Genomic DNA, 22,613 nt, shown 5'->3' on the forward strand with positions numbered 1-22,613 from the left:
ATTTTTTTTCCTGAGCACTCTAAAGTTTATTCTGTCACACACCATTCAATTGTCTGAAAGCGGATTGTCAAATTCATGATTTGATTCGTGCAGTAAATTTTTCTATCTACATCAAATAATGTGACTAATCATTTGCAAATATCCGTAGTCACAGTACGAAAATATCATGCAGAAGTAAAGCGACAACAAATTGATATCGAAGTAATTATTCAGTTGACATCAAACTACCACTGTCAAATTCTCACACTCTCAGCATTATATGTGACAATAACCATTACATAAAATATCTCTAAATCAGTGTTGATTTTGCCCTGTGCTCCTCATATTGTGTTTGACAAATTTGTTTGGAGAAAAGGGTGACCCAACAGTAGAACTAATCGTTGCACGTGGTATCTGATGCATCGTACTTCCAATGTTATAGATATCTTCAAGATAGTCAAAGTTGTATCATTGTGAAAAAGAATTCCACCTTATTGGCATATCTGCTTATTTTAATTTTTAAACCTCTAAGCACGTTGTGTACACAATAATATCAAAACCTTCTACCTAAATTACTAATTTTTGTTGTACATGACAGAAAATAAAATTCAAATTCTTTTTTCAATTTTTATTGCACTTAAGAAATGATTATAAACTACTATTACCATCATTCAACATTCTTTTAGAATCTTCACTTACTTGACACTATCTCTTTAGTTTTTAAACTAACAAACGCCACTAATATAAGTCTTTACATGCTAGCAATGCCCCAGAACTTTCTTTGTTGTTAATTTGATGGTCCCTATCCTTCAGTGGAACTTAAGCCTCCTTTGCCTTCTGCTCCTCAATTACATCAATACTTACAGTTGTTTGTGATGCAAACTAGGAATTCATTTACTTGGCGAAGTAACTGAAAAAAGAAATGAAGTCAATTGACGCTGGCCGCTGACTCTCGACAAATCCACCACTGACATCGAAGGTAATAGATTCTGTCTGAAAGAGTGAACCCCTCATTCTGATGGAATCTGGTCGTCACATCATTGTTTGCATCCAAACGTCGTGTCTGGCAACGACAGATCTAAAACTTTGTTTCTCAGACTGAATTTACTAGGAGAGTCCTCAGAGACCAACACTAGCCTGAAGATATAATACAGTGATAATAAACGAGGGTGAAGTTAGTATCATACAACTCCCTCTCAAATAGATACAAAGGGATGCAACATCTGGGATCGCTAAATCTGCATCTTGTGCCAGCCGTGATTCATGTCCTACTCTGGTGCAGATTGTGTACACATCACCAGCGGCGCTGATGGGACAAAATGTGATCATTCTCTTAACGCAAGGCAATTGCCTGCTGCAAGCACGAGACTTTTCTACTCAAAACTCAAATTCCAAATACTTTTGCTGCAGCCTCCATAAACAAGACTCACTTTTTCTCTGCTTCAGCGACGAAACTCAACGCTCGAAAGACATAAGCTGCACTCGGAGGGATGGAAAATAGGGTACAAAGCAACCTTCTCAAAAGCAACAAGTAAGGTGAATAAGGAGTTGTTCATTAAAGCTTCTCATGAAGAATTGTGCTGCTGTCGTGCAAGGTTTTGCTGTTGCAGCCTCCTAGGCAGGTTGAGGAGAGAGTTGACCTGCGTCTCCCCTTCTAAAACTGACCACTCTTCCTCTTCCTGTCCATCTGCACCCAGCCAATCAACTAACTTCCGCGGCTGCTTCGTGGTCTTGGGATTTCCAGATGGCTCCCCAGGTGCAATCTCCTCCGTTTCCAAAGACTGCGACGCTTGTGGATTTTGATGTCCTGATGATAGGCCAGCCATAGGAGTTCCGGACTCCCTATGAGAGCCATTGGAGCACAAGGAATAGTTATAGATGTCATTAGGTTTGGATCCCTCATTTGGTGTCAAACCATCGGATGGAGCCGAGTATGTTTGGCTTACGTAGAGACACACCACAGCACAATCGTCTACTTTGGAGGTCGGATATTTCAACCTCCAGACACAGACGGCGGATTCTGCAAGGGCACGTGCAGCCGTTGCACGTGTTGGCGCTTGTGTTATCACTTGCACTACTTCGTCGATGCTTAATACATCCCAGATCTGCACCACACAAGCAAAGGCATATTCCATCACCTCCAGATAAACTGTAATGAGTTTGCATCAGAATAAGGAAATCCATTTGAAGAATGTTTTTCATGTGAAACTTTGTTGTGATGATGCGCACGACATACCCCATCAGTTGCCAGAAGAATGAACTGGTCTTGATTTGTCAGATGTCGGTAGGACATTTCTGGGACTGCGATGACACCATAGTCTTTCAAATAGAAGTCACCAAATGCACGGGCCATTGCAAGCCCAGGCGAGTCATCGAAAGGCAACCAGACACGTGGAACCTCTGGCTCATCCTGCAATGCAAAGAGACGTCCACGACACTGACGAATACTGTCTGCTTCTCCTGCAATTTCGTTTCAGTGAGTGCTACAGAAAATTCAAAGGCTCGAAGGTAAAATACTAACAAAAGAATTGCACAGTATGCTACTCAATTGTGTCTCCACGATAACCCAAAATCCAAGAGATTTTTGGCCACCACAAGGTTATATTACTTACCTGGCAAGTTAGGCTTCAAATCTACTGTCAGTTGAACAGCTTTCCAAATCCCATTCTCATCTCTAGTCCCAAGAATAGCGCGAGAGTCTCCAACATTCCCTATCACTAGATGTTTGCCCTGCACATATAGTAGTTGCCAAAGAACTCTCAGATCTTAAGCTTCCAAACAAGGGAAACAACAACACAATGTTTAACTGGAGATCAACTGCAAACATGGAGAGAATGTTTACTTGTTTTAGCACAGTAACGGCAGTGGTACTGCTTCAAAAACAGTCTATCCCAGGGTGAGATCTCAGCTCCTTGTCCATGACTTTATGGCTGTCAATTGAGACTCTTTCCGAGTGTTGAACATTAAGGGCTCCTCCACTTCTTCCGCAGTCTCAGCTGATATCAATTTGCCTTCTGATCCGTTCTCTTTATATACAGAGCTCCCATTTTGGTGCACAGTTTCATTACTCACACCATTGCCTGTAATTCCTGGCTGCTCTACAGCTTTCTGATAGAATTGCACCTGGTGAGCTTGCTGCTCTTGCCAGAAGTGGAGAATCTTTGAGGGACTGAGTCTCGCACCCTCCGTGCTACAAGGTGCCCATGTGGGCCATGACCATCAAAGACCCCAAAGAAGACTGTATCCTCCATGATGCGTAATTCTGCGCAAAATTGTCCATAAACAACAAGAGAAACTCAATAGACATCCATCTAAATTTAGCCTCTGCATTTGAATCAGTTCAAGTTGTTCAATGTCTCTCTTTACAGCTCGTAGTTGTCGCTCTGGAAGGAAATGCGTCACTCGACTCTCCAAACCAAGTAAGTTAGGTGCGCTAAATCAGATGAAGAAGAACTTAGCAATGCATTGCCGGGCAGTTTTCCATATACTCTTAACGGAACGGCACAGAAGAAACTTAACGTACTACTTAATGTAATTGAGTACCATCTCTCACTATTCATTCCATGAATTACTCCACAATTGATGACAGAAGATACGACCAGATTGGCGGTCAACTACATAAATGAAAGTTTTCAGCCATTGAGTCAATGGTGAAAAGACAAAGATGATAAGAGTATGCTTATGAACAGTGGAAGCAGTTTGAATAGCCAACAGTCAGGTGACGTTCTCCCGAATCGCAGTATTAACATAAGAATCCCTAAACACTCAGAAGCCGTTTGCGACAGAAAAAATTTAACACACAATGGGAAAGAGAAGCAAGAGATTTGCATATACCTCCCACACAATCATGGCATCTTGGTTGGTCCCTTTGCGGCCTTGCTGAGGGAAGAGACAAGCATTGTTACTGGCGCAATTAGAAAACATGCGGCCAAGAACCATAACCAAAAGAGCATCGGATTTCCCCTCAGCGCTCAAGCACTTCCTTCCTGATTTGTTTCCTATTCTGCAGTTCACTCTACATCAACGGAGCTGAGGCACAACACCCCATTTTTCTCCCACGATTAAAGCTTTTTCTCCTTCAATTCTCCTACTTCTGAGTTGCTTCTGTCAATACCCATGTAAACTATCCTGTACCTCCTCATCGGTACCGTCCACCCTCATTCCATCAATCAAACCCAAGTCCTGGTTGTCACGCCTCACCGGCAAAATTTGAATCGCTTGTTGTCATTATTGGAAGGTTCGTAGCCAACCCATGGATTGCCGCTCATATGCTATTGGTGAAGAAACAATGCAAGTGGAAACAACCTCCAGAAACAATCTAGAAAAACCACTTGTTTACTTCTTTAAATGTTTTTAAAATAAAACCAGTAAGCACCCGTTTCAAAATCAAACAAGGTGCGGTCAATGACTTCCTTGGACTTCGTTGCTTAGAAACCATACAAGAACAATCCGCCGATGTCAAATTGGGAGCAACACACGGGATTATGATTCCAAACCATGGTTTCAGACTCCCATTGAACTAGACCACATGCTCTTCCACCTTCAGAGGCTCCAACGCAGTCCATCTAAACTTGGGCGGCTTTCGATGACCTCGTGTAACTCATGATCATCGTGAACCCGCAAACCAACCATTACTAATACAAATTGACAACAAAGAAGGACCAGAACAGTGAGGAAGCAGCGGACAACACTCCAACTCCTCACCGAAGCTCCACAGGCAGCCAAAGAGAAGATTACACCCTCTCTTTGCGCCTTAAACACAAACCATTACGCTCTTCGAGCTCCAACTAACTAAAGATTGCAAGAAATTGCGAACAAATGAACTCGTAACCTTAAGCTAGCATCTGGCTCTATCTGCTTGAATGCCAACCAAACTGCACCAAACAACAACAATACAGCTCCAACTCAAAAATCCACCCACTGTAACTCACAAGAGAGTCCACCAATGTTGCTCATCAGCTGCTGCTCCAGATGCATGCAACTCTTCCGAAACAGGTTGTGGGTAGTGAAGGAAGGAGAAAGGGGGAGAGCTAAGACTCATAATGGATGGCACAAGGCAAAGCGGGAAGCTTTCATGCGGCTAGCAAGAGCTGCAGACAAGTGCCAGTGACCCAAAGTCCCAGACACACACACACACACAGTCTCACAATTTCACACATAGTTACACTCCCACTTACACACACAGAGAGACACACAGTGTTGTGTTGTGTGGATTTCAAGGGCATTTACATCCCCCACTGTGTGTTGGCTCATCTCTGAGCCAGATTGCTCGCTTTGCCTCCAGCTTTTTGACTCATGCTGACTCTGAGTCAACCAACCTGGTGGCTGAATTTAGTCAATCGTTTGCTCACAAATCTGCACTTCTTTTCGTTCATGGATTCTGGATTTTCATACATATATATATATATATATATATAAACAAATACACGGCTTTTGGGGGGGGGGGGGGGGGGGGGACAGAAAAAAAGTGTCTTTACACCTATGGCTTTTCAGAACCTTTAAACTGAATCTGACTGGGTCTGACTTTTTGATTTCGTTCTGTTTGATTTTTTGTTATTTTTATTTTGGAAGATTTTCTGCACTGGAGATGATCACATTGACATTACATTGAGCATTACTGTTTGTTTTGTTTTGTTTTGTTTTTTGTTTTAAATTACTATTATTGTTTTGGTTGTGTTGTTGTAATTTGTTGCATTTCTGAAAAGGTCTTGCTTCAACACCATGTTGATTCTCTGATAAAGAGCTGCCATTCTACTACATCAGTAAATCTTTGATTCATTTTGTAGATGTCTTTCATATGAATTCATTGTTGATCAAGTTTGTGCTTTATTTGTCATGTATAGAAGGTTGGTTTGACATTACTTTTCAAATGATTGGGTCACATGGACCACATTGACATTGCTTGACTTGATAGCACAAGCTCAAAGGTCCTACTTGTTATTGTTATTGTTATGATTTAGATTGACAATTGTATCCATGAAGCAGTGCTTCCATTTGTTATTGGTAATGGTGTCCATGCATTGGTTTTTGGTGATAGTGAAACACCACTGTCATGGAGAAATTTTCTTGGTTATCCATGGATTTTGTTGTGCTTTTGCAGTAATGAGTTTTAATTGGTCAGTTAGATTTTAGCACAAATAAAATGTCTAATTTATTTGGAAGAAAATTGATATGATAAAGAACGTTAAAATTGGTTCTAGTGGTGTAAAAATTATTAGTATTATCATTATTTTGATAACAAATATTTGAATGAAAAATAAAAAGGTTGAAGAGATTAAATAATAAAGTGTAAGTGTTTGAGATTTTGTGTATTGATGGATATTTAAGCCACACCAACAAGAAAAATATGCTTTTTGGAATGTTTATGAATTTTTAACTTTTCAAATGAATTATAGACACAAATCTGTAATTACAAAAAAAAAGAAAAAAGAAAAAAGAAAAAAAAGGTGTAAAGTAAAAGTTCATTAAATCTGTGATTAATATTTTTTTCAGACTGACTTACTCTTCTCTATCACATTCTTGGAATCCCCTAAACATATCTATATTTGTTTACATTATTTTTCTTTCGCATGTTGCATTGTGGAAGAGCCAAAACTGCCTTAAGTGCAATAAAGTAAAACTTTTGCTTCAACTTTCATTAACAACCAACTCACTAACTTAAATCCATCCTTTCAACTATTCTAAAATCTCTTTTCTTTTATTAATTTTTAATTATATATATATATACATGCACTCACTTCAAAACTAATTTAATTATCATACCTATTTTTTATTTTAAATCCCAGTGTCCTAGCTTTAAAAAAGTACTTGAAAAAATTATCTTTGTTTTAATATTTTCAATAGTATTTAATTCATGAATGATCATAATGCCTCAAAAAATATAACATAAAATATAAAAAACATAGTTTATATAAAAAGATTTTATTCTAATTTTTAATTTTTTTAAAGGTATATATATATATATTTCTTTTTTCTAAAAACTATTATGAAAGTGTCTTACAAGTTGGATTTATGGTTTGTGAGCCTTGAGATCCTTAAGAATCTTCTGCATATCCTTCTTGCTAACTAACTATATAGAAGCAAGATGAAGACCATATTTAGTTTTGCTAAATCTTTTCTTAAATTTTAGTCATATTTTGAGACTATTCACTTCATTGTAGTTGACACTATATTTTTAGTATCTTCTTACTTTATAATTATATATTTTCTTGATTTATTTAATTTCATATTATTCTTGATTTTACATGAATATATTCTTATTTTAAATATATTTTAAGATTCACCTTTTGAATAACATTAGACTTTGATCTATCTTAATAGATATTAGACCACTTTTTTTTAAAAAAAAAATCAAAGAAGTTAAGAAGTTGCATATTATCTTTCTTAAAACTAATAATATTTTGATACAATAATATTTTCTTATTACTTTATCTCCTAAATCCTATTAACAAAATTTAATATGTATATTTATTATATATATATATATATATATATATATATATATATTTATAAAAAATTATATATGAAAATTTGTATTAATAAATTTTATCTAGTCTTATAAAAAAATTAATATAAGTATTTTAAAGATTATTAGAATAATAAAGGTTAATAAGTATTAAATATAAAATTTAAGTAAATTTTAAAATGATTATTATTTTAATTATTAATATTTTATCAAAAATATGGTAGCATAATATATTTTTTATGATAAGAATTTTAAAAATACTAAAGTATTTAATAAAGTTATTTATATTTAATTATTAATTCTTAGAAGATAAGAATTTCTTGACTTGTAGAGACTATTAATTATAGAAAAAAAACTAAAATTTAAAATTCATGATATTATAAACATATTTTTTTAAATATCTTTATAAAATTTCTTTATGCATCTTAATTTATTAGGCTCGTTACAAACACACCTCAAATTGCTATATGTACATCTCAAATTACTATATACACATCAAAAAAAATAGAGATATCTAATTGGTTTGTTTATTAAAGTAATTAACAATTGTAAAGAGTTAGGATGGTGGGACTAAGACTTGCATTAAGACTAAGGACAAGAATTGGAAATGGTGCTACGATTGAAGACAAGAACTAAGACTTGTGTAGGAACTAAAGTCAAGAACTAAAAATAATATTGAGATTAGGGACAAAGATGGTAGCTAGAAACAACGCTAAGATTGAGACTCATGCTAAGACAAGAAAGAGGAGTACTAACCTTAGAACAATCTATTTTATTTTTAATTTAAAAATTTAAACCATGGGCTCTAATCTAAATATAAAGTAATATATTTTACATCTTTTATAAAGTATAATTGTTAAGGATATGAATCACAAATAATAAAAACGTCCTTATATTCTTGAATCATTCATTAAAGATAGTCTTGTGATATTTACTCAAAGATAGTATAATATTAAAATTAAAATGACTATGACCAAAGACAAGAAGACTAGAGACTCTTCAAACAAGACTAAGAATAAGAAAGTTGTTGACAAAATTTGTTAAAAGTTATTGAAAAGGCTTCACTCTTGTCTCTATATATTGTATCTAACTAAAAGCTGCATAATAATGTTTTATAAGAACTATAATACTTGTCAAACTTGCTAGACACGTGTCTAATTTTCAAGACAAATTTCACATGTGTACCATATAACAAATTTCTACCACAAGTGGCTAATATGTACTATATATGGCCAATTCATTGGCTAAATTTTCAACCTATTAATCACTTATAGATATATATAAAGTCAAATCCATGTCTATAAAGCTTCTAAAAAGCTTCTCTTTAAGATATTATTAAATTTACTTACTTCTTCTTATTCTACCTAATTCTTCTAAATCTTGGTAAATATGCATATCCATTATATTATCCTTGCTTTTAGAGACAAGTCCCATGAAAATCGATAATCAAATGTTGAAGAAGTACAAGATGCATTAAATTATATTTGCTACATATTTTGTTCTTTGTTCTCTCTAAAGATAGTTGATATGTTATCTTAACTATCAATAATATTTCATATTAAGATAGGAAGACCAATCTAATAATTCATCATTATTGAGTCTTTTATAGCTTCTTTCAAATAAAACATATGAAACACCATGAAGGATGATTCTTTCCTCTAATAAATTTTACGAAACATTAAGAGTCTCATATAAGGTTGTGATATTACTTTTATTGTAACTTGCTATTTATTTTAAAAAAAACATATTATTCTTGACAACCTTTATTTTGACTACAATATCTTTAAGGCTATAATAATCTCAATATTATGAGATAATTCAATAAACAATTGCTCTTGAGTTTAATTTATTGGTTGTTAATTATCTATCTCTTTAGCACCACAAGTACATAGAAATCAAAAAGATAAAGGATAGAATGTAATTTTTATTAATCATTGTTTCTATTATAATAAGAAATTTCTTAATTCTTTATCTTCATTTCAATTCATGTCTTCAATAAAAAAAAAAAATCAATTCTTTTTATTGCATTTGCAAGATTCTTAAGTAGCTTCCATATACATTTACTAATATCATATCCACACCAATGTACAAGATATTCCAACCTATTTTGGTGCTACCTTAAATTTAAGATTTCTTTGACTACAAAATCTTGATTATTATCTACTTCTATAGAAAGACATGGCATTTGTCTTCTTTCCAATATATCCACTATCTTCTAAAGCTTAAGAAGAAATATATGGAATATGTGATAGATCTTCATTGACTCCAATATGTGTATACAATAAGCAACTAGATTGATTTGTTCACAAATAAAAAATTGTCATATTCTATAGTAATTTAACTTGTTACAATGATAAATAATCTTGATATTATAATGAAATATTCATATCTTGTCACCAATATGGAATTAAAATTATTCCTTATAATAGAATCTTTTATTTTTGTTATTGAACTTCTTTTAATTGTTCTTTCATTATTGCATATAGCTTTGACTAAATTTATTCACTTGAATATTTAATGTAAAAAATACACTTCTTGTGCTTAAAATCACAAATTTTGTGAGTGAATAGTAGAATTTTTAGGAAAAAATAGAAAATAAATTACCAATAGTAGATATGCAGCCTAAGTTAAAAATTTATTGAAATAAATTTTCATGATTAATAGGTTTTTTGTAATTAACATTAGATGATGGCCAATGGGAGTATCCCTCATTGTCAAAAGAAAAAAGAATATTTTATTTTATTTATAATTTATAAAATATCCATATATATATATATATATATAATAAAATATATATATATATATTTATAAAAAAATAAAGAAAGAAAGAAAAAAAAGATGGAAAAAAAGAGAAAAAATAAAAATAAAAAGCGATCAAGGTGGGACAAGAAGTTGCTCCTGTATGGTGGCAACTTCTTTGTTGATAGGGATCTAGCTGCTTGGATTCTTCCTTCTTTTGTTTGTTTATTTATTTGTTTGTTTGTTTGTTTGTTTGTTTTTTTTTTTTTTGGTTTATATGATGTATTTTAGAAGCTCTAATCTTCATGCCATATTTTTCTCCATGTGGATGTGTGGCTGCATTTGTTTATTTATTCTGTCAAAATACTGAAGCAATCATTGTAGATAATGTATGTGGTGAAGGTTGTTGTGCTATGAAAGTGGAATAAAAAGACATGTGGAAATCTTCTTCTTTTGATTTTTACAATAGACAATGATACCTTGTATTTTGGGCTTAAATGCAAGCATCAAGAACAACTATGTTTTTTTTGGTTTTGCACAGTGCGAAGCATAAGCAGCGGTTGGTATCTCAATTGTTGTTAGCTACTTCTGTTTTCTTCTTCTATCATTGTCAACATTATTAGTGGCTTGTGAGCAACATTGAGCATCATATATTTTTAATCAGGTGGTTGTGGAGGTATTAGTTGCATAGCTAAGAGGTATTCAAAAGGGTCACATTGTCATATTATATGTATTCTTGCTTGAAAATACACCAAGCACCTACTTATGGAAGGTAAGAAAAGTTGCAAAAAAATTCTACCAAGTTTAATAGAGCCTAAAATAAACTTCAAGTAGTTATTGATAAATGCAATCAAATTTTAATCAGTTGAAAGAAATACAAGTTAATCCAATTAAGTGTTGGATAGCCTTCTATTCCAACGTAAATGTTGAACTTCTAGTACCAATATCTCTTTTTTAAATCATTGAATTTCTCTCAAATTTCATCCAAACATTAAAAATTGATTTTAGTATCCATAAAAAAAAAAAAAAAAAAAAAAAAATCACTTCAATCCAATTGACACATTGTTGAAGATCTTAGAAATAATCACTCACCCTCAAACTCCAATCTGTGAGATCTCAATCTACAAAATCTTCATATACTTCAATCTAATCATTTGATTGACCTCAAAATTTGCATGCATATTTGCAACTAGCACACCAATATACTATCCAAATTTCACTTATACACACACTACAAAACTCAAGAAACCTTCAAATTTATAAATATATTTTTATTTTTCAAATCCTAATCTCACCAAGAATATTATTAACTTTGAAAATCCCTAAAAATCTCAATATTAATTCAAATGATATGAAATTTATGCCTAAAAATCTTTTCTACAAGTTTGTTGTCAAATCCTTTACTCCAATTTACAAAAGAACCTCAAAGTCACCATAGAAGCATGGTTTTGTGCCTTAAGGTCTGATTTAGATCTAAGTTGATAATGAATCCTCTCTAGATATCAATTCTTGATTTTTTGAGGTAAATTTTGCTAAAATCTATTCTTAATTATCTTCTTCATATTCTTATATTATTTAATTTTCTAATCTATTTTTTATTTTATTTATCACATTGATATAGAATTTTTTTTATCTTTGTTAAATTCTTGATTTTTAATTTGATCATCTACTCCCATCTCAATGTCTTATAATGGATTTTTTTCTTCATTAAAACAAATTTCTTCACCTCTTTTTTTAAATAACTTAATTTACTTGCCTACTATAAGTATCTTCAATCCTATGCCATCAAGTTTTCATAACAAATATGTTCTATTTTCATACACTTATTTGATAATATAAGGTCCAAACCGTCTCTTTTCAAACTTCTTTATTGAGCTTTGTTGATTGTCTAAGCTACTATCATAAAATAATATCCAATTATTATCTTCAATTGCCTTAGGTCATAATCAATGTTTTTTTTATCAAATCTTTCTTTATTCTATTTCCTTGCTTTTTTCAACCTTTCTATTGGCGCTTCAATATTATTAAGATTTTTTTTCTAATTTTTAAATCTATAATGCTAAAATTTCTTCTCTATTAAGATCATCCTTCGAGGATAATATACTCCATGTAAACACTACTTTTTCTATTGGCATTATTGATTTTTTGTCCATGTATTAATTCAAAAGGCATATAACTTGTTATTGAATAATGAATCATATGATTTGTGCATAGTACAAATTGTAGTAATCTAGGCCATTGCATGCTTTTATTAATGCCTTAACAATAAATGAATGTCTACACTCACTCTTACCATTACTTTTTGGATTATGCACTGTTATTAAAGAAAATTTAATTCCTATTCTACTAAAGAATTCTTGTACTTTTTTAATATCCAATTCACTTCTATTTTCTATAATCTTTCCAATACAATTATAGCAACAAATAACATCTTCCAATAAAAATTGGCATACATCTTCAATACCATTTATTTTTAATGTGCGTCCTTCAACTATATTTGATAAATCTTCTTGTATAAGTATCAAATACTTCATTTGTTTAAGTTCTATAGACATTGCTATTAAATCCACTATAAACTTATAATATAAAGCTAAATGATGTGTTGGATGTAATCCATCTCTATGTCAAATGCTAAAATAAAATTGAAAAATTTCACATGATCCTATAAAATCTGCCAAATCTTTGTACATGCCTTTCTACCAATGTTTTTTTTTTTAACTTAATAAATGTTGCCCAAATATTCCAATGCCTTCCTCATAAACTTTCATAAAATTTCTTAATAATCTTTTGTTGAGCTTTTAAGCCACATGTAACTTTTTATGGTCCTTTTCTTCTCTTTTTTGGATGTTTCTATAAATATCTACTACATAAAAAATATCCATAAGATTTCTTATAAATTTCCTTAAATTCTCTTATTTTTTTAATATGCTTAAATACTTTCTAACATCTTTTCATTTTCTTTCATATAAATCTCTTAAAAATATTTCCAATGGTGTATTCAAACATATATCTTTTCCTTTCATAATATATTAGAATAAAAATTTGTATCCACATCATCTTCCAAATCAATCATATCTTCTTCATTGTAATACCTTATTCTTGATAATATACATATCACTGAATTATTTTTCTATGCAATATTTTTAAATTATGGATTTATAGATTTGATATATACTATCTAGCTTAATATAGTAATATCATGAGTTGAACAACTTGTAATCATGTCCAATAAAGGTAGACAATCTATTTCTATAACTATCAATGTTCCAATTAAGTATTCTTTTTTAATTTTCATAGCTATTACTACACCTCATAATTTTCTTTTGATTTGTACATATATCCTTTATTTAACATTCAAAACCTTTGATCCAAACCTTATTACATATTTATTCTTTTATTCATCATCTTATCCAATTTTTCAATCTATTTCAATTGGATTTGCATCAACTGTTAATATCACTAGCCTTCCACATTTATAATTTACTTTCTTCAAAGTTGGAGGTAAAGAAAGAAGTACTTTCAATTTTTCTATAGTTTTTTTTATTCTTCTTTCTATTGAAATTTTTGATTCTTTCTTAATAGCTCATATAATGGATTTTTTACATGTGCAAAATGAGGCATCCATATATGATAGAAAATACATGCTCTTAAAAACCTTCTAACTTTTCTTGTATTTTCACATTCTTTTATTTTTTTAATACTATTAATCTTTTATATAGTTGGTTTGCATCTATATAATCCACACATATGTCTTACTACCAAAACTTTCTTTATTCCAAACATCAATTTTGTCTCCAATAAGGCTAAATAAACTTTTTTTAACCTTATCAAAATCTTATGACAATCATCAATATAATCCACTACAAATTTCTTACATCCCTTTGAATCCAATGTTTCATCTTTTTTTTTCTTCACATTCTTTAATTAGAAAAATATCTTAAAAAAGAATTTTTATTCTTAAAATAAAATCTCTTAATACCTTATGCATTCCATTCATCATATGTACCACAAAATTTGTAGCTCCTTGTGGTAAATGAAATTTGTAGCCAATTATTGGATATTTTTTTAATTTAATGTTCGTATAAATACTAAGAAATAAATTAACTATTAGTTCACAAAAATTAATTTTAATCCAATAGCAAGATTACTTGAAATCATAGAAATTGTCATTTAACTTTCAAATCTACTTGGATTTTAATATTATTTAAATAAAATATTTAATTAAGTTAAATTTTATAATAAAAATTTAGTGAAGACATTTTATAAATCTAAAAATTTTAATTTTTTGATTTGCAACAAATTTTATATAACTCTCCAAAATTTATATCTTTTTTATTTTATAAAATTCAAAGTCATTCAAAACAATCTTAACTTTGCAATGCTTTCACAAAGTTATTATCTACTTAAATTCTTTTGAATCAATACTCAAAAAAACCTCATTAATTTTTCTATATCATTTTCACTTTTTGATTAATAAAAAGAATCTAAAATTACTTTGGATACTCAATTTAATACCTTGGAATTTGATTTTGACCATGGTTCACAACAAGTCTTTGTTTATTATTATCATAAGAATTTTTATGTTATTTTTGCTAAAATTTATTATTTATTTTTATTTAAAGATACCTATAATATTATTTTTGATAATCAATATTTATTTATCTATTTTATGGCCCTAAAAATAAGTAGAATCCATTTTATAAAAGTCCAATATTAACACTAAAGTTTTTATTACCTCCTGTTCTTTTACTCATATTTTTTTTAAGTAATTTAATACTATGTTTTTCAAATAAACTCCCCTATAATATACTATTTATTTTTTTCTTTCATTTTATAGTCTTAAAGGTCTATTAAATAAAATCACAAAGTACTAAGAAATGTTATTATAAGGCTTCATACCCTCAATAGTCATATTACAATATAATGAAACTTTGGAAGCTCCAATTTATTGTAAATCAATGTAGCACTTAATTTCATCTTCTTTACTTTCTATTTTTATTTTATTATAATTATGTCCTTAATAAATATATTTTTAAACATATTTCACTATGCAAATTGAAGCACAAATTTTAACATTAATATGGCAATTATATGTTTTTTAATATAGGATTGTATTGAATCACATCTTGATTATCAACAAGGTTACTACCATTAACATTGAAAGATATTTTGTTGATTTTTTTGTGTTATAAAAGATATCCATCTTGATCTATCAATGTTACATCTTAATATTGCTTTAAACATCTTGTTTGACTTTTTTCATCTACCATGCATAGAATATGTAGATTCTAAGGTTCATATGGGCCTTAAATTATGCAAGTGGTAATGGACTCAAATAATAGTTGATATTCTTCTTCAAGTCAAATCTATACACAAATAATCCTATTAATGTCAATCGGTTATTTTTTCTTCTTTTCTTGATCAAAAAATAGAAAAAAGAGCATATGCAAAAGACCATGTTTTTAGAACTTGAGGGTATGAAGACTTAAAATAATATTTTTTAATATTTTGTGCTTTTATACATCTTCTACTAATGCATCACATTTGAGTTCACAAACCCTTGTAACCAAATTACGCTTATTCTTAGCTCTCTGCTTTAAAAGCAATGTACTAATAATTTTAGAGTATCTAAAATTTATAGTCATTGTCTCAAACACATCAGGAGATTGCCATTGAATATTAAAATATTTCAAACATACTTTGTGTACTTCCAATATATGTCAATGAAATAATTTTCTATCTTTCCGAGTTCTATATTTCTATTCCTTGATTTTTTTCATATCCTCAACAACATTAATTATTCCTTGATAGATATTAGCATGCAGCATATCTTGGTTTATTTTCAGATATTTTAGTAAATTCTGTTTTTTTAGGCCCAATCATCAACTAAATTCTTATAACAACTTTCTACTGTGAAAAATGTTAAAATATTGTTTTATTTTGTAATTCTAATAAAAATATAAAAATTATTTGATCAATTTAAGCATATAGTTTATCTTATTCTTCACCATCATATTTAATATTAGCATTCCATTAATATGATTGTTCATATTAATTAAGTTCACTATACACAAAAATAAATAAATAAATAAATAAATAAAACATAAAAATAAAACATAATGCAATACCAAATAAGCATGATGGCATTTGTAGGCTCTTTGCAAAGGTCCACCACACAATCTAATATCTATATCTTGCATTTCTTGTGATTTTATTTCATTGCAAATAAAATAACTACAACTTCTTTAAATGCTTAAAGATTGTTACTTCTCTTATCAACCTTATTGCTGAAATAAAAGTATACACAAATATCATCAATTAAGTCTCTAAAATTTCTTACTTTTTCCAATAATATTATTTAATATAATAAATTATTGTTATATTCTATTTTTGTTTCATATGCAACTTTAGAATCATGTACATAAAATTGTATATAACTTGTATGCATTCTTTATTTTGGTAAAAATATATTAATTTAATAAAAAAAAAAGCTTAATAATTATTTAAGAAATATATAAACCATAATCTTGCAAAAAAAATGTCATTGATTTTGACTTTGACCAAGAAAAATGCATATATAGAATTATACTAACAAAAATAATTTTTAAAAACTCTTTTTTTTATTCAAATTTTTCATCAAGAGGTTCTTTAATTACTAATAGTGGAGGTTAAAAAATTAGAAACTCAATCTTTTTATACAAACAACATATATCAAATGTTATCATATTCTATAATAATCGTACAAATTAATCTTCAATCTAATAGAGTACACCACAATGGACACACTAGAATTTCTAAGACAATCTTGATCTTTTATACATTCCTTTTCATCATCTTTACTAATATTTATGTGTCACATTTGTTATTGAATTGTTGCTTCTTCTTGTGCTCATTGTAATTAGTCGTCAATTGCTCTACAATTAGATTAAGATATTTTATATTCCACGAATTATTTATGCCACTCTTTGATATATATATATATATATATATATATATATATATATTTGACTAATATTTATTTGTTGTATCTAATGTCTAATCCCTAGTGCTTTTTGTGCTTATTATTATTATTGAACAATTGTTCTATAATTAAGCTAAATAATTTAAATTCTAGTGCTTAATCATATTTCTTTTCCACTTCTTTAAAGCTATTATCTCTCTTGTCTAATACTCTTGTTGAAAAATTATTCTACAATCAATAGTAAATTGTTCTATCATTTTAGCTACCTTTGATTCTTGTATCTATCATTGTTGTTGGACAATTTTCTAAATTAGCTTATTATAAATCTTTTTTACATATCTTTTAATCTATAGTACGTCCAATTCTTCTTTGAAATCTTCTTTGCTCAAGTTATTCATGTTTTCTTCACTCTCTATGATCAATTATTTTGTAATTTGGTTGCTTTTAGTGATTAATGCTAGAACTTAGATTATAATATTGAGATCTTCTATTAACTATGGTTTTTAAAGATACTATTGATTTTTGAGAGTAGTATCGACTAAAATCAAAATCTATAAAGAATCCTTTAAGTTGTTTAGCTTATCTTAATATTCTTTTATTTATTTTTGTGATATTTTTTTTAGTAATATTTCAAGCAACTAATGAAAGGTCTTATTTGTTTCTTTTATTTATATTCTTATAATGAGCTTGCTTATATATATATATATATATATATATATATATATAAAAGAATATAAATATAAATAAAAGAAACCACCACACATATATGTGTATATTTATATATACTCATATATGTGTGGTGGTTTTATAAGTATATATTTTTTGTTCACACAAGTTATTGGACTATAGGTACCAATTTTTTTAATTATTCAATAAATTATTCTTAAATATTTTTTATAAATTAAAATTTAATTAATTGGTTTTTTATGAATCTTTATAGATATAAAATTTAATAAAATTTATGTTCTATCATGATATCTTATATACAATTACAAAATTAAGACAAATCCTCTATTGTTAAATAAAATACTTATTTTTTAGTTTAATTTCTTGATGCATTGTCATCATAATTTTGAAGTTACACTTGTATGATTTTTTTAAAGTGTAAAATCAAACTGAAATACTGAGAACATCAGATATAATTAAATATTCTTTTTATTTCACCAAAAAGAGTAATTATTTGCATGATTTTTTAGCTGTAAGAAAATTAAATATTTATATTATTTTGAATGTAATTAAGTGCACTATAGAATATGATGTTTAGATTTTTTATGTGTGTATATACACATTGATAGACATACATAAATACACGCATGTGTATAATTGGCTTTAGCTATTTTCAAAATAAATAAATAAATAAATAATATTGAAACTGTGTTAATACACTATGAACCTACTTACTAATACATTTTGTAATGAAATGCTCTTTAATAGCAAAGACTCTATCATTGAATTACACAGTATATTGCATAAATTAAGACAAAAAAAAAACAAAAACAAAAAAAACAAAACAAAACAAAACAAAAACAAAACAAAACAAAACAAACAAAACAACAACAACAACAACAACAACACTTTCAACAATCCTTTCAACCATTTTAGGCTGACGCTACTGCTGCTTTGAGATAGATTTGAACGATTTTGAAGTATTCCAAAACCTTGAACAAGTGTATATAGAGTATATGTAAACAGATATATAGACACAAAAACACACACAATATAATTCATCACACTTCAGAAAAACATCTGAATGAAGCAGTAAGTTAAAAAAACAAACAAACAAACAAACAAACAAACAAAGAGAACCATTAGCATGAAATACATGAGAAACGCAAAGAATGAAGGAAAAGGAGGGATTCCGACGCAAGAGAACTGAGTCTGTTGTTTTGCAAAGGGTTTGAATGCACACTAGTTATAAGAAGTGAGACTGGAAACTTGATGTGAGGCATGGAGAGAACCGGGCCAGGTGACAAGACAAAAGCCGGGGCAGAGCACAAAATTACAAACAAGGAGTCAGCGAGATTGATTGAAATTAGTTAGAGATTCGACCCGAGAAGCGTGTGCGGGTGGCATATTTTCAGAAGCTGGCCGTGGATCTGTCGCAAAACTGGATATAGAGGCCACTGGGTCACTTGGGACCTGCTTCTGTGGATCCAGAGAGCATCTAGGAAGTAGAGAAGGTTCGATACTGGCACCCACGACTCCCACGGTGGTGACCCTACCCCCTACCATCTCAACAAAAACGAGTGAACATTCAGCATTGGGATCATGAAGTGGGTCGTCTGAAAGCTTATGTTTAGTAAGGGACTTCAGATCGTTCCCACGTCAGGAATACAGTGCCATGAAGCATCGAAGTTGATGAAAGAAGGGGCCATTCAACCCAAGCAACGCCGTCGTTGATTCTATTAATGTGCAAGGAATGAACACAGTTGCACAATGAGTATCTAGCTAAAAATTAATGGCTTTGTTCACGTGATCAGAAATGCCAACCGATGGACAGATCATCAGATATTTCAGACAGATACGAAGTACAACCATCACATTGCCTCGTTCATAGACCATTGGAAATCAGTATATTCTCATGTTGACTGCATTGAACGCTGCAACAAAAAAGCATACAGCTGCAAGGCCATGTCCTTTACACAAAGGCCCAGAATCTATCACCATTGATTATAGCATCCTAAGCAAGCGTGGTAGCAATCAAGGGCTTGGACGCGGCGCAGAGTGCATTGTATGTCATTCCCGGTAGCACAAAAACCAACCACACAAACGTTCCAAATAGGCGAAGATGTAATCCTTTAATGTGACTAAGCACACAGTAATATAGTCGATCAACCCATGCCGTCGGCAGACCGGCTGGCCCGTAATACTAAAAGTCCAGAAACTGAGGATCTAATGACTGGCTCCTGCTAGTCCTGGTGATCCAAGCAGTGGTGGTGTGTTCCGCTGACTACTGATGTGATTATTTTCCAAAAGAAACAACTCTACCTATTCTTTTACACCCCTCCCGCACATTCCTCATATTGACACTGTAACATGGTACAGGAGCCCGCTGGACAGATGCAGGTGCCAGTCACCAGTCGCATTTGACTGGCATGCCAATCTACTCGAAATATATCCCTCCTTTCTTGGCGCAAGTCCCTGCATCAACCCAATTCAAACACCCTGGTTATACTCTCTGGGACAATTAGGCTCACTGCTGACTACCAGCGGGACAAAGCATTGCAAAGCTGCTTTCTCCGCAAGTTTGTCGGCAACTGGGCACTGGTCAACTTTGCTCGGGCAGTAGCCAAGATCTCAATCCACAAACTAGCTAGGGGCCAATCATTTTGCACACCTTTTGACATTAAGGTACTCGTATCGATTTTGAGGAACTACAAACAAACAAACCCAATCGGACTGCAAATTCGGGTAGCAGATAAAAACCAAACTTCCAAACAACGAGGGAACTCATAGATTCCTGTTCAGTTGTTCTAAAACAGGCCTTCCATCATGCGTCGTTGACGACTGCATCCGTTCGAACAAACCAACCAACAACGTTATTGCAAAGAGCATTGTAAGCGTTTGTGGGAAATGGTGTACCATCCAGGCAGGTATCGTTGCCGCTCTCGGCAACCTCGAAGAAGAGACACTCGCTAGAGTTTCCATTGGCACGGATTTCGGCTGGGCAGTCCCAGCTGGCACCGCACTTTGCGTTCTCCTGGGGTACGATCTCCATGCCGATATAACTGCATAGCTTGTAACATGCGTGGTACGTGAGTTGTCTTGCCAAAGCGCCAAAATCACCAACACAAACAACCAACTGAAGGTCACCTGTCCTTTCGACACAGAACATCGACATCCATCGCACCCATCAATCATATTCATGACAGTTGAGTTGGTAGTGCACCTGAAGTCACTCATGGTATGGTCGCACCACGTCATACTGTGATTGCAACTGTTACCAGCAACCAAAAAGACAAAACAACAACACAAAAATATCATGAGAATTCCATTCAAAACCCAGATCACTCACATCACTTAGCTCCACTCTCTAATATCTCCTTCCCTTAGACCTTTCGATCTGCCCCAATTACCCTAAACTATCTCTTTCCTTCAGCACCGATCCAACCCAAAATTCACAACCTCAAACCCAAAAACACACGGGAAAAAAAAATTAAAGATACTTCCTCAACAGCACCAAAAACTCGGAGAACCGAAGCCTAAAACCTGTTATCGACCAAATCACCATCCTCAACTTACGTGCAGGTAGCCTGGCAGCCGCACTTGGGGCAGCACCCACATCCACAAGACATGATCACGACACAGCACGCTCACTGCAAAGCCGATCAAAAGCACAAACAAACACACAGACACAAACACACACCAAAAAAAGAAAATAGAAAAAAAAGAAAAAAGGAGAAAGAAACTAAGTAGAGATAAGACGAAAGGCGACGAAAACAGCACTGCAACTCTCTCCAGCAACTCTAGCTCCCTCCCTGCAAGCGCGAGCGAGCCAATTCACCAAAACAGAAACTGAGACCAATTGAACTACCACCGCATCCTTGTATTGCGCAACAACGCAATTTCACCACAGCTATAAAACACAGAGAGCGAGGCTCTATTGGAGATAGAGAGAAAGGGCGGGGGCGAGTGGGAAATTAAACAAAAACACGAAGAGCGGGGGATGATGAAGATGATGCAGATGCAGAAGAGGCGGCGATGGTGTCGAATGTCGAGACACTGTGGCCGGGGCTGCTGTTTTTCTGCCCGCTGGTGCCTCCCCCATCTGCCCGTCCGAAACCCCCCTACTGCCCCATCCTCCGGGCAGCCCGCGGGGCGATTTCTTCTCCGCTGCCCGTCTTGCACCATCACCCCATGTCTCGTTCCCGGTTCGTTACCTCTCTGTTCCATTCGTTCCGCTCACGTTCCCACACTCACTGGATAGAGGAATGTCGTTGCATTTGGTCCCCAAAATAGGCTTTCCCTAAGGAGGGCATATCTAGGCCTACAAATAGCCTTGTTTCCACCCACGCTGCTGCTGGTTATAACACAATTCCCCTTCAATTTCTCTCTCCCCTTGTTTTAGCATTCCTGCTTTGTTTCACTTGCCATTTTATCTGCTGTTTTTAGCCTCTTGTCTCCATGGCTCCTACTGTTACATGCCTCTGCATGTGTTGCCCCCATTAGGGTTGTGGGTTAATCCTGGCATTGCCAGTTTCTTAACTAATTCCAGGCCTGTTTGTTTTGAGGAAGCTTGGGCTGTGTGTCCTTTCCTAAGGATACCACCCACATGAGAAGCTGGGCTGTAACTAACTCGTAAATAATGGGAAAAAAAAAGGGTATGGACACAAGATCTCATTCAATACTCATTTAGAAAGACCTTAACTTGATGTTGCAGTATCACCCCAACTCTCTGTTTCCATAGTATATTAGGGTTTAGGATTCAAATATCTGGTCCTTGATCCTGATATTGATCAAGTCCTTATG

General features: G+C 32.2%; 1 protein-coding gene and 1 pseudogene across 3 annotated transcripts; both read right to left on the minus strand.

Annotated features, from left to right (window-relative positions):
- Positions 1–966: 966 nt before the first annotated feature.
- Positions 967–4,883, minus strand: LOC112294507 (putative protein phosphatase 2C 66; annotated as a pseudogene). Its single transcript, XR_016497982.1, has 5 exons — positions 3,814–4,883; positions 2,822–3,224; positions 2,592–2,709; positions 2,216–2,439; positions 967–2,084 (listed from the first exon to the last, which is right to left on the minus strand). The product of XR_016497982.1 is annotated as a putative protein phosphatase 2C 66 (transcript).
- A 15,040-nt stretch (positions 4,884–19,923) lies between these two features.
- On the minus strand, positions 19,924–21,774 carry LOC112294020 (uncharacterized). 2 transcript variants are annotated; one of them, XM_024544104.3, is made up of 4 exons: positions 21,387–21,774; positions 21,034–21,081; positions 20,727–20,872; positions 19,924–20,285 (listed from the first exon to the last, which is right to left on the minus strand). In XM_024544104.3, exons 1-4 carry the CDS (start codon positions 21,437–21,439, stop codon positions 20,248–20,250), a joined length of 285 nt encoding a protein of 94 aa, XP_024399872.1. In that variant the 5' UTR covers positions 21,440–21,774; the 3' UTR covers positions 19,924–20,247. The 2 variants fall into 2 exon arrangements, with proteins under 2 accessions (XP_024399872.1, XP_024399871.1); XM_024544103.3 differs by having other exon boundaries at positions 20,727–20,880.
- Positions 21,775–22,613: the final 839 nt, after the last annotated feature.

The sequence above is a fragment of the Physcomitrium patens genome, chromosome 17 (genome assembly GCF_059467195.1).
Source record: "Physcomitrium patens ecotype Gransden chromosome 17, ASM5946719v1, whole genome shotgun sequence".
Lineage (NCBI taxonomy): Eukaryota > Viridiplantae > Streptophyta > Bryopsida > Funariales > Funariaceae > Physcomitrium > Physcomitrium patens.